Here is a 12,817-nt window from a genome sequence, read left to right as displayed (position 1 = left end):
ACCCCAGGGGATCCTTAGGCCCTTGATCACAGGCAAAGGGAAGACAGGCAGAAATTGTGTGTATACGTGTGCGTGGGAAGGGGAGGAAGCGGAGGGGAATTCATGAGCCAGAAACCCCTCCCCCCCCAGCAGAAAGAAGCTTGCAGGAGGGTGGGCAGGGCAAGGAGAGTGGGAAGATGGGGAAGATGTAGAGCTTCAGTCTGGTTGAGTCTGGCTGGGAGAATATTCCAGTCCTTTTGCAAACAGCAGGGGCCTCCTGGCATTTATCCCCCTTGTCCCCAGGGCATCACTCTGCTGGTGCAGAGGCACCCAGGCGGGTACCAGCGGGGCTGAGGTCAGCACACTGGAGAGGTTGGAAAGTCTGCATGAGATGGGCTGGAGTGGGGGGCACAGAGGAGAGAGATGTGCAGGCTGGGGAACCCCCTCTGCAAGTCTCAGCATCCTGGAGCCGCCTGTGTAGTGGAGGGACAGTGAGCATTCATTTGGCACTGGCTGTTTGCTTGCCCACTGAGGCCCTGAAAGTGAGGAGGAGAGGACGCTGTCCTGCCAGTCTGGGACCAGCAGTGCCTGGGCCAGAAGAATCAGCTTGAAGGTCCATGTGCTTCACCTGTTGGAAGAGGATGGACAGATGCTGAGAGGTCCCGTCCTGGCTTTGAGCTGAGGGAAGCCAGAGGAGGAAGGGGGAGAGAAGTGAACAAGGAAGGTGTCCTCTGGGCAGAGGCTCTGTGGACAGGAGCAGCCGCCTGGCCAGGCTTTGGAAACAGGTGCACTGGAGCAGGCAGGGTGAGCCAGTGGCAGGTTTCAAAACCTGTCCCAGTCCAGCTGCACTGAAATGGGGAGAAGCAGCCCGGTCTGGTGCCGAGGGGTAGAGGGGCATACTCCTCCAGCCCGGCACACTGTGCCCTCGCTCCATGTCCCTGCGGTGCCTGCTCTGCACTGTCTCCTCACCTCCAATGTCCCTCCTTCTCTGGCTGGCCCTGGCTCATTTACTTCTTACTAGACTGCGTGGCCCAGTGGAAGCTTCTCTTTTCATCCTTACCACGCACCCTCTGTCATTCCTCCCTCCACTCTGCCTTCCCCACTTCACCTCTGCTCATCTCTACTGGATGTTCCCCTCACTCACAGAAGTCCTGTCTCTACCCGGGGTGATTTTAGTAGCTGTTGGACAGCCTGTCCCACCCCATGCCATCTGGAAGGACCCTCTCTTCTGTTCTGCCTGGTCTCTGGGCCATCCTCCTGCCTCGGGTGCTTAATCCAGTTCTTCTTTGGGCCTACAACACCTGTCCTTGCAGCCTGCTCTCATTGCACCTGCTGTCGACTCTCCCCACCCTTCTGCACGCCTGCCTGCCTGCCTCTGAGCTGGTTCTCTCCTCCTTTGCTCTAGGGAAGATGCCTCCTCCTAGCAAGGCCAGGTTCAGTCCTTCTACCTAAAGTGAACCCTACCCTTCTTGCCATCCCGAGAACTCATTATTATTAGGTTATTAAGTATGGAGTGTCCGATTTCTTTAAGTACTAAGTTTGATGCTTGATATCTCTGACATCTCATTTTGAGACTTCTTGTTTTTTTTTTTTTATTGTGAAGATATATCCTCATTCTTTCAAATGCACATTTTGGCTTGAGATTATGTTTCAAATTTTTGTTTAGAGCAATTTTTCTGAAACCATGGATAAGTAAAAAATTCATATTATTTTTTAATATGAATTTTGTCATGGAATTAATGCAACACAGATAGCTCAAAATACCAACAGAGTGTTGGGGAAGGATGCGGCTAATGAATGCACAGTACATCCATGGTTTGCGAAGTTCCATTCTGGTGATTTTAATCTTGAAAATGAGCCATGTGGGTGACCTGCAACCAAGGTGGATAATGACAAGCTGAAAGCTGTAGTGGAAGCAAATCCATCTCAACTTGCGCATGAATTAGCAGCAAGGTTTGATGTTAGTGTTCCAACAATATCGGACTATTTGAAACATGAGCAAGGTAAAAAAGCTGGATAGATGGGTTCCATGTGACTTATATGAGCATAAGAAGAGAAATTGTCTCGAAGCTTGCCTTTCTTTTTTTGTCATGACGTAAAGGTGAACCATTTCTACATGGTATTGTTATGTGTGATGAAAAACGGGTTCTTTTTGACAATCACAAGTATTTAGCACAATGGTCGGTTAAAGATGAAGTGACAAAACACAGTCCAAAATGGAATATTTGTCCAAGCTAATGTTGTCTGTTTGGTTCAGTGCTGGTATTATCCACGATGACTTCACAAAATCTGGTCAGTTGATTGCAGCAAATGTCTATTTCAGCCAACTGGATGAAATGATGAGGATGCTTGTGATTAAGCAGCTGAGATTGGTCAGTAGAGACAGGCCAATCCTCTTGCAAGATCACATGTCACATAAACAATGCTGCTCAAACTTTGATTAACGGCCGGGCGCGGTGGCTCACGCCTGTAATCCTAGCACTCTGGGAGGCCGAGGCAGGCGGATTGCTCGAAGTGAGGAGTTCAAAACCAGCCTGAGCAAGACCCCGTCTCTACCCAAATATAGAAAGAAATTAATTGACCAACTAAAAATATATATACAAAAAAAAAAAAAACAATTAGCCGGGCATGGTGGCGCATGCCTATAGTCCCAGCTACTTGGGAGGCTGAGGCAGTAGGATCGCTGAGCCCAGGAGATTGAGGTTGCTGTGAGCCAGGCTGATGCCACGGCACTCACTCTAGCCTGGGCAAGAAAGTGAGACTCTGTCTCAAAAAAAAAAAAAAAAAAAAAAACTTTGATTAACTGTACTGCTTCTTGTTTGCAATATAATAAACTACACTTTTGATTTGAAATTAGACATTTCATATTTAGTGACCTAATACTTATAATGTCCCCTTCTCCCTAACATAATTCTTTTTTGTTTTTTTTTTGAGACAGAGTCTCACTTTGTTGCCCAGGCTAGAGTGAGTGCCGTGGCGTCAGCCTAGCTCACAACAACCTCAAACTCCTGGGCTCAAGCAATCCTACTGCCTCAGCCTCCCGAGTAGCTGGGACTACAGGCATGCACCACCATGCCGGGCTAAATTTTTCTATATATATTAGTTGGCCAATTAATTTCTTTCTATTTATAGTAGAAATGGGGAGTCTCACTCAGGCTGGTTTCAAACTCCTGACCTTGAGCAATCTGCCCACCTCGGCCTCTCAGAGTGCTAGGATTACAGGCGTGAGCCACCTCGCCGGCCTCCCTAACATAATTCTAACATATCTCGAGGCTTAGTAAGCAATCTGTAATGCTGCTGTGCGGTGGGGCTGTCTTTATCTTGATTTTTATTAAAGAGAAACTGAGCCACCTAGTCCCTTAGCTCCTGAGTGGAGGAGCTGGGAAGCAAGTCCCTGCAGTCAGATTTCAGAGCCCATGCTGTCAGCGCCCTCCCGTGGCCACTTCGCCCCATGCAACAGCCTTGCTACTCCTTCCCCTTGGTGTCGAAACAGGATCATTATCTCTCTTTTGAAGACTTTTGCAAAGTCTTCCCTTAATCCCTCCTCTTTGTGCCTTCACGTAATCTCTCTCTCCATCATCCCCCTTCACGTTCTCTGTCCTTGGTCCCGGTGACATTGCTGCCCCCAATTTCCCTTCTGTTTTCCTTCTTCTTTGGCAGTTCTTTTGTGGTCTCCTCCGTGGCTTCCTTCTCCTCTGGCCAACCTCGAAATGCTGGGGTTTCTCAGCCCTGTTCCTATTCCTCTTCTCAGGCTCCGTCCTGTCTCTGGGCAATGCTCATGGCTCCTGCATTTGCATCTTCAGAGCAGGCCGCTCTTCCAGGCTCCAGACACCCACACGTCTAACTCCCTGCTCAGCCCACAGGCCCCGGGAGCTCGAATGTCTAAAGGTGAACTTTTTGTCTCTCCATCTTGGTAAATGGCACCACCATAAACTCTGCTGGGCAACTTTTCCCCTCTCCCTTTCTGCCATCCAGCAATCTCAAAGCCCTGTGGTCCCTGTCACCTTCATGTCACTTGAGTTCTCTTGCCTTTGTCCAACAGCTGAAGCCTCCACTCAGCAGCTGGGATGCTCTTTCTAAAATGCAAATTGAACTGTGGCAGTCCCCAGCGCAAACTCCACAGGGGCTCTCTTCTGCCCCCAGAATAAAAGCCAAAGTCTTCATCTGGGCTAGCCAGGCCCTGTCTCAGGGGGCCCCACATGCCAGCCTGTGGCTTTGTTTACTCTGATGCAGTCTTTGGCCCATGGCTGCCTCTGTCTCAGGAGGCCATGGGTGAAGGCCTCAGACCGGGTCAGGTCTGTCCATCCCTACAGTGCACGGCCCTCCTCCTTTGCTGGGGACCTGTGAGTGGCTTTGTAGATAACTCTCCGTGGTTGCTTTCCAGACCAGAGCAGAATCTGTTTCTAAGTGCAGGTACTGCCTGTCTTATTCGCACTCTTTCACCAAACCAGAGGGGGCTTGCAGCCAGAGGTGTGGATTGGGTGCCTCTGGAGTTGCAAGAATTTTCATGGCGTGTGGAAGTGAAAATAGCTAGGAATGTTGGCGGTGGAGAAGGTTAGGTCTGGGGCTAGGCTTGTGCATGTGCTGTGGGGAGAAGCTTTCAAACCAGCTGGAAAAGAAGGCCACTCCACTGGGGCACAGACTTTGTCTTTTCGAAGGGACAGAGAGGTGCTGCCTGCCCTCAGTGCTTGTGAGCTGGGAAGGGCTGGGGTGGCCTGGTTGAAAGAAGGACTCTGCACACCCCTCCCCCAGGCCCTGCAGTTATGGCAAAGGAGATGGGGACGCCGGCGATGAAGAGGAGCTGTACTTCCACTGTGAGTTGTCCGGGCCGGCTGGGCAGGGGCGGGCTCCACCCTACCTTGCTCCTCAGCCCTCTTCCACGCTGCCACCGTCCCACCCCGGCGATGGAGGGCCCTCGCCTCAGACTCATCTCTTTCTCTCCCAGTCAAAGTCCCGACGCGCCGCACGTTCCTGGACCCCCAGAGCTGTGGGGACCCGTTGCAGGCTGTGCTTCTGTTCGCCAAGGAGCTGGATGCGAAAAGTGTCACTCTGGAGAGGAGCCTCGGAGCAGGCAAGCCCCGCCCCTCCTGCCGTATAGACCCCGCCTCTGCCCCGTCCCCATCTCCACCCCGAAGCCCGCCTCCACCCAATCCCCGCCCACTCCTGGAAGCCCCGCCTCCACCCAATCCCCGCCCACTCCCGGAAGCCCCGCCTCCACCCAATCCCCGCCCATTCCCGGAAGCCCCGCCTCCACGCGATCCCCGCCCACTCCCGGAAGCCCCGCCTCCACGCGAAAGGCCGCGTCCCACCAGACTTCAGGGAAGAGGGAGGCGGGAGGGTCTGCAGCCCTGCCTTCGCACCCTCTGCCGGTCCTCAGCGTCGCTCTGAGACCTCTCCATTCAGGCGGGTCAGGGGTGGGCTCTGCAGACTGCCGCTGGTAACTTAGTGGGCGGGGGCCTTCGCAAGCTTGGGGGCCTCACACACCTGAGTTGTAGTCCTGGCTCTGCACCACCCAGTGTGTAATCAGGGGCGTGCCCCACTTCTGCTCGGAGCCTCAGTTTCTTGTCTGTGAAATGGACATATCTGCCTCACAGGGGACTGATGTAGGGACCTCACAGCCCAGCACAGGGCCGGCTGCGCATAGTAGCTGGGAGCTTTCCAAGGGTCAGTGCTGCTGCTGCTTCGTGCCTGCAAACCGTCAGTCCCCTGTGCTCAGGGAAGGCCGCCCATTTCAGCCGGAATCTGACACTGTCCCGACACTATTGCCAGACCTGCTGGACAGAAGCCAGAAAGGGACACTGTGGCAGAATAGATGTCATCGTCCTCCATCCTGGGCCACACCGGGTTTGGTGGCCTTTGGTGCACTGGCTTGTGCAGCATCCTCTCTCTGAGGCCTGGGAAGCTGTGAGGCGGGCCAGGAGGAGGCCCCGTTTTGTGGAGAAGGAAGCTGAGACTGAGAGAGAGAAAGAGATGTAGTCTGAGGTCTCACTACTGGTCCTCAGTTTACCAGAATTTTTTTTAAAAAACTACTTAGATTTATAAAAATGATGGCTTAATCTTGTTAAGTGTCATTTTTTTACATAAAAGAAACTTAAGATTGAAGTGTTTTAGAATTATACCAGCCAAAGAACTAAAGACAAACGCCTTTATTTTTAGAGATTCTAGAAGTTGATTTTTGTAATTAGACAATCTGAAATCCTCGATTTTTTCACATATAGTTTCCAACCTTTTCCTTTGGATCCTTTCCTTTCTCCAGGAAGGGAAAGCCACAGTGGCGTGACTAACCGGGTGGTGTCAGTAGCCTGGTCTCTCTCCCACCATCCTGGCTGTTGTCTGTTTCTTGCTTAAAACCAAAGCCGACAGTGACAACACTAACACTGACCGGTGCTTCCCCAGCCCCACCCTTCCCCGGTGACCTGCACGATCTCAGGATCCGCCTGGAGCGCACCCCTGCCCACAGCAGTTCCTTCCAAAGCCCCTCTGCTCTCTTCTTGTCCCTTCTCAGAAACGTGTGTGGATCCAGTTCTTGAGGGTCCTCCCTCCCACGAAATCCTATCTCCTCCCCTTCCCAGAAGCACTCCTGCCCCGTCTTCTTCCTCAAGGTCTCCTCTTCCCATATAGTGTCCCCTCAGGGCGTATCCCAGTTCCTGTTCCCCCTAGGACACACCATGCCCCCTTCCGCATCTTCAATGTTTCCCTTGTGACCCACAAACTGCCCCCAGGTTCATAACATCTTAGGCCCCTCAGGTTGCACCCCCAGCCCGATAGATAAACACCATCTTGCTCTCCTTCCGGAGTCCCTTGTCCCCATACCTGTTTCCCACCTGTCCCCGAGCACCCTTTGCCTGCCCCAGGTGTTTACAACCTTTACCCAGCAAAGCGTACATCTCCTGGGCCCAGGGGCCCAGTGATCTGGCAGGCCCCCCCACCCCCACTGCCCTGGGTCCGGAATGTCTCAGGGAGCCAATTTACCAGAATTTGAACTCAGGAACTCCAAGTCCCAGGCCAGAAACAGCCTGTGATCCAGTCACTTTCTCCTCTGCTCAGCCTGCCCAGCTTGGCCGGGGTGGTGGCCTCCAGCAGTGTCTGAAGTGTTGTTTCCCACAGGGCGTTTTGGGGAGCTGTGCTGCGGCTGCCTGCAGCTCCCTGGCCGCCAGGAGCTCCCCGTGGCCGTGCACATGCTGAGGGACGGCTCCTCCGACTCGCAGAGGCTCAGCTTCCTGGCTGAGGCCCTCACGCTGGGCCAGTTTGACCATAGCCACATTGTGCGGCTGGAGGGTGTCGTCACCAGAGGTAGGGCCCGGTGCTCCAGCCCGCTTCCCTCAGCCATGGGAGGGGTCGCCCCTGGGGACCTCAGCTTGCTTTCACTCTCCTGGAGTGGCCACTCTGACCCAGAATGACCTTCTGACTTGTCATGACACTTTTGGGAGTGGATCACCCTGACCTTGGATAATCTTTCTCAGTAGACTCATTGCACCTCATGACCTTGGCCTCTGTCCTTGTACAGACTCCTCCTCTTCTGTTCCTTGGCATGGGGGACCCTGGGCCAGGCAGGAAGATGCAGGATTAGGGAAGTTGGCCGTGGTTTTGGTTCTCCAGGCCCAGTCTGGGGCCCCTGTGGGGAGCACGTGTGCACACTGGGTGGAGCGGGCCACTTATCACGTGTGTGTTCCCCATCCCTGGGCACAGGAAGCACCTTGATGATCGTCACCGAGTACCTGAGCCTGGGGGCCCTGGATGGCTTCCTCAGGGTGAGTGGCCTGGGCCCAGGGAGCTACCAACCTTGTCATTCTCTAAAACAGAGCTCCCTCACTTTTCTCTTTGGTGGGGTTTGGAATTGGCATCATCCCCACTGGGCAGGCGGACCTGGTGGTCACGGTAAACTGGAGCCCAGAGAGGGCTAGGTGACATCCCTGGTGTCATACAGCACCAGGGGATCCCAGTGCGCAGCCCTGGCCTCAGTTTCCTCCCTCCACAGCGGCACGAGGGGCAGCTGGTGGCTGGGCAGCTGGTGGGGTTGCTGCCCGGGCTGGCGTCAGCCATGAAGTATCTGTCGGAGATGGGCTACGTCCACCGGGGCCTGGCGGCCCGCCGCGTGCTGGTCAGCAGCGGCCTCACCTGCAAGATCTCTGGCTTCGGGCGGGGTCCCCGGGACCGGGCAGAGGCTGTGTACACCACCATGGTGAGGGCCCCTCCCCAGCCAAGCCTGCTCTTCCTGTGTCCCACCCAGCCACCCTAGAGCCCCCATGTCCCCACTTCTGCTCTGGGTCAGGTCACTCCCCACCCTGCCCCTCCACCTGGTCTGTCCTGAATGAATGCCAGTGTGGACACCACCGCTTGGTCAGCTTGTGTGCCTTCCCCGAGTGTGAAGCTGGGAGTGGGGTCGCCTGGGAGCATGACAGGTGGGCCTGGATCTGGGTCTCAGTGGGGTGGGGAAACCTGCCCGGGACCCTCGTTCCTCCCTGCCCTGACCTGCCACCCACCCACAGAGTGGCCGGAGCCCAGCGCTGTGGGCTGCCCCTGAGACACTTCAGTTTGGTCACTTCAGCTCCGCCAGTGACGTGTGGAGCTTCGGCATCCTCATGTGGGAGGTGATGGCCTTTGGGGAGCGGCCCTACTGGGACATGTCTGGCCAAGACGTGAGTGACTCATGGCTCTACCCCCTTGCCTTCCAAGCCTCTGACCTCTGCCCTCTGCCCATTGACTCTCGACCTCGTAGCTCCTCCCCTCCTCTTTCCTGTCTACTTGCTTCCTGTCCTGCCTGGCCACTGCCTGGATCCTCCTTGGGATAGTGTGTGTCTCAGGGAACCTAAAGGCTCCCGTCCCCCGCTGCCCAGGTGATCAAGGCTGTGGAGGATGGCTTCCGGCTGCCACCCCCCAGGAACTGTCCCACCCCGCTGCACCGACTAATGCTTGACTGCTGGCGGAAGGACCCAGGTGAGCGGCCCAGGTTCTCCCAGATCCACAGCATCCTGAGCAAGATGGTGCAGGACCCAGAACCCCCGAAGTGTGCCACGACCACCTGTCCCAGGTACATTCCTGTCTAGCCCAGCCACACCAGGTCAGCCAGCCTCTCGCCCGTATCTCCCCACTGTCCCAAGTATGGCCCCCCCCCCCCCCGCCTGTCCTCCCCATTGCCCCAGGTGGATCTAACACTCCCACCTGCCTCAGACACATCTCACCTCACTTCCATCTTAGTCACCTCAACTTGTCCTGGCCTTTGCGCCACATATTCTGGGCATGGTGACTACTGACTGGATGAATATATTTGGTTATAGTCCTAACAGATTTGTTTCCAATAAATCAAATAAGTGAAATTGATATTAGTTGCTCCAGATCTGGGTCGCCTCCCAAACTGTCCTAGCTATGCCCTATGCCCAGACTGTCCCAGATACTCCCGGTACCTTTAACTGGCTCCGTGCTCACCTGCCTGAGTATCTGAAACCCTGGCCCCTTCTGGGGATGCATGGTGCCCACTCGGGCCAGGCCCGGCCCGGGGCTTGGCTGCCCGCCCTCTGCTGCCCTTCCACAGCTGGCCTTTCCTCAGGAGAGCAGCCAGTCCCAACCGCGGATGCCAGCTGTTGGTTGACCACAGCCCCTCTGGTCCCCAGGCCTCCCACCCCCCTGGCGGACCGTGCCTTCTCCACCTTCCCCTCCTTTGGCTCTGTGGGCGCGTGGCTGGAGGCCCTGGACCTGTGCCGCTACAAGGACAGCTTCGCTGCAGCTGGCTACGGGAGCCTGGAGGCCGTGGCTGAGATGACCGCCCAGTGAGTCCAAGGAGCCAAGGTCAAGGCTGGGGCTTGGGGATGCCAGGGGCCTGCCCCTGCCCTCATGGGAAGCCCCAGCCTGTCCCGATTATGGGCCCTTCCCTGGCTAGAGAGGGGGCGGGAGAGCAGAGGATGGGGCTGAGCCACTCGGTGTGACCAGCCCTTGTTCCAGGGACCTGGTGAACCTGGGCATCTCTTCGGCCGAACATCGAGAGGCCCTTCTCAGCGGGATCAGCGCCCTGCAGGCCCGAGTACTCCAGCTGCAGGGCCAGGGGGTGCAGGTGTGAGCAGGCCCCCACTATTCTGGTGGGGGTGCAGGCCCTCAGCATTGCCCAAGGACCCTGGCAAGCTGCGCTCCACCTGTGTGGGAGTGAGCGCCCTCTTCCTCCTCTTGGGCCTGGAGCTGGTTTGGGATGTGGCTTCCCCCCCTCACTGCCTGCTCCTCCTGTTCCCCGCCCCCCCACTCCCCCCACTCCCGTCTGAACACTTCTGCTGACTCAGTGTCCCCGGAAAAGAGGTTTCAATCCCTGAGGAGGACCCTTAAGATAACAACGGGAAGAAATTCAGGGTTTCAGAGACAGAGCTGGGGCAGGGCTGGAGTCAGGAGGCAGTAAATTTAAAATGCCCTGGCTCATGCCTTTCTGTCTTCCACACCCACTGGGGGCTGGGGCCTACCCCAGTGAGTGTCCCTTTTCCCACAGACTCATTGGCCAGTCAGATGGTATGGGTCCTTCGGGGGCTCCTGTTCGACCCAGTAGTGACCACAGCTGCCTGGCAGCCCAGGCCTGGGAGGCTAAGCTGGAGGGGCAGGTCCTTCGCTCCCTGTGCCTTGGCGGGGCCTGTTGGACTCTGGTCAAGGCCCAGGCAGGCACAGGTGGTGCTAATTAGGCTCCAGGGCTGGATGCCAAGGGCCCAAGACTCAGGAGCTGATTTCTGCTTGTCCTTGCCTTGGCTGACAGTTCAGGGTGAGGGCAAGATTCCTGGCCAGGACAAGGCCCTGGTGCTCCCTGGGCCCACAAGGTCCCCAATTGCATTCCTTTTATGAACTGAGTGGGTGGGATATTTCGGAAGAGCATGAAGGGACATCTCCCCAGGTCCCCAAGAGCTTTGCTCTCTAGCCTTGGGGGATGATGAAGAGGAGACAGAGCGGAGTCTTCTCTGACAGGCTGCTCTAGCCCCCAGGGCACAGATGGGGAGTCAGGGCCAGGGCTGTGGGCAGAACAGGACGAGGCTGACTCTGGAGAGCCCTTGGTCTTGTCCTCTGGCTCCAGCACTCCTCCCCGTGCAGCCCAGGAATCCTCTAGGAGTGACTCCCTGGCAAGCTCCGCCCTTTGGGCACTACTCAGCCTCCCTGGAGGTCTCCTCCCTCTGGCTCCTGCCAAGTATGGCAGAAGTGGTCATGCTGAGCTGACTCCAGAATTCCTTACTGACAAGGGCACCTGGAAGCAGTGGTGATCGGGTAGCCAGGGCCTTTGCACGGCAGCAGGAAGGCAGCTGGGTCTGGATGAGGCCTCAGGGCCTGTATTTGTCCAGGCCCACCCTGCTCACGACATGTGCCTGCTCTGCTTGGTTGTGTGTTTGGGTCGGGTGGGAAGGAGACAGGGCTGGAGGAAAGAGGTGAATGAGACACACAGCCTGCCCTCAGAGGGCTCAGACTAGATGGGGAGATGAGCTCAGGTACCAAGGGGCAATTCAAGGGGACCTTCCCTCAGCACCCCACAGGAGCCCTGGGTGTCAGTGGGAGGGTGGGCTGCAGGGGCAGATGGTCAGTGTCTTGATGTGTGCATATCAAGACAGAAAGGCTTCTCAGCCATGGTGTAAGTTGAATAGGGACTTGTATGTGGCAGGGGCGGTGCTTTGCTTGGGACATGTGGAGTTTGCAGCAGCTGAGATGATGGTAGGCCTAGGACAAGAGGAGAGGGAAAGAGCCCAGAGGTTGGAAGCTACAGGGCATCTTGCAGAGCACCTGGTGGTGGGGGACGGTGACTCATGGCAGTGCCTTTGGCCTCACCTGCCAGCAGTAGCTCCTCTCCCTAGAATCTCTCCCAGACCCTGCTCCCCCTCTCTTGAGCACCTGTCCCAGCTCAGTGACTTTGGAGGTGCTGGGGGAGATTGAGATATTACTACCATCTTTGACAGGGTTTTGGAGGGTTCCCCTGCCAGGTGCCCTCCAGGCTCTGTCTTCCACACATCCAGGGACATGGGGACCAGTGTCTCTTCTTGAGTAGGCAGAGCCTCATCCTCACCTCCAGCTACATCAGTTGTTCTCTTAAGGGCAAAGTCACCTCCCCTTGCCCCAGCTGTTCTGCAGAGGGGTGCTGTGTTGGCAGGACTTCGGTGTCCAGGGTAGATCTCCCCTCCACTGAGGAATGAGGTCCACAACCCTGATGGGTCCCAGGCCTCAGCCCTGCACAGGCACCAGTGTGATGCAGGGCAATGGCTCTCTGGGGGCCCTTTACAGATCTATTTTTATATGGAACTTGGTCACTAGACAGACGGAGGTGGCCTGCAACCCCCCATCATCCTGGTCCATCCAGGGAGGGAGGGGCCAGTTGGGGGGTTTCCTTTGACTAATTCTGGAGATGTTTTTATATTTCATGGGTTCTATATGCAGCAGGACAAAGTAATAAACACTTGTCTGTGATATGGTGCCTCTTTGAGTGACAGTTGCTTAACCATTGTGTAGCTTGTGTGGGAGGGTTTCTGCCCCCCTTCATGGGGTGGGGTGTCCAGAGCATGTGTCTGAGATCTCTCTGCGTGGAGGTGAATCCCTGTTCCTGCCATGAAAGCTGTCCCAGGACACAGGACAGTGTGATCAGGAGTGCCATAGCGAAGGCACTGGGTGCCCTAGGAGGGTAGAGGAGTATGTCATCCAGTCTCAGGAGCAGTACACGAAGGCAGGCATCCTGGACGATGTGCCCTTCCCCGAGATAGACAATACCTAGGGTGTGGGGGGGCCAGGAAATGACGTGTTCAATTTTGGATATGCATTTGAGATGCTTGTGGGATGTGCAGGTGGAGATGTTTAAGAGGCAGGCGGATATTTGGGTCTGGACCTTGGCGCACGGATG

General features: G+C 55.9%; 1 protein-coding gene across 1 annotated transcript in view; it reads left to right on the top strand.

The window, feature by feature from the left end:
* The window catches only part of EPHA10 (EPH receptor A10), a 40,595-nt gene extending 27,778 nt beyond the window's left edge, over window positions 1-12,817 (top strand). The window contains exons 9-17 of the mRNA XM_012779922.3: window positions 4,732-4,793; window positions 4,925-5,050; window positions 7,087-7,272; window positions 7,669-7,730; window positions 7,958-8,161; window positions 8,469-8,618; window positions 8,817-9,010; window positions 9,591-9,746; window positions 9,919-12,817. Coding sequence (XP_012635376.1) covers window positions 4,732-4,793; window positions 4,925-5,050; window positions 7,087-7,272; window positions 7,669-7,730; window positions 7,958-8,161; window positions 8,469-8,618; window positions 8,817-9,010; window positions 9,591-9,746; window positions 9,919-10,033 — 1,255 coding nt within the window. The 3' untranslated portion in view covers window positions 10,034-12,817. The remainder of the gene's footprint in view (window positions 1-4,731; window positions 4,794-4,924; window positions 5,051-7,086; window positions 7,273-7,668; window positions 7,731-7,957; window positions 8,162-8,468; window positions 8,619-8,816; window positions 9,011-9,590; window positions 9,747-9,918) is intronic.

This window comes from Microcebus murinus, chromosome 2 (genome assembly GCF_040939455.1).
Source record: "Microcebus murinus isolate Inina chromosome 2, M.murinus_Inina_mat1.0, whole genome shotgun sequence".
NCBI lineage: Eukaryota > Metazoa > Chordata > Mammalia > Primates > Cheirogaleidae > Microcebus > Microcebus murinus.
This window is presented reverse-complemented; position numbering and strand designations above follow the sequence as displayed.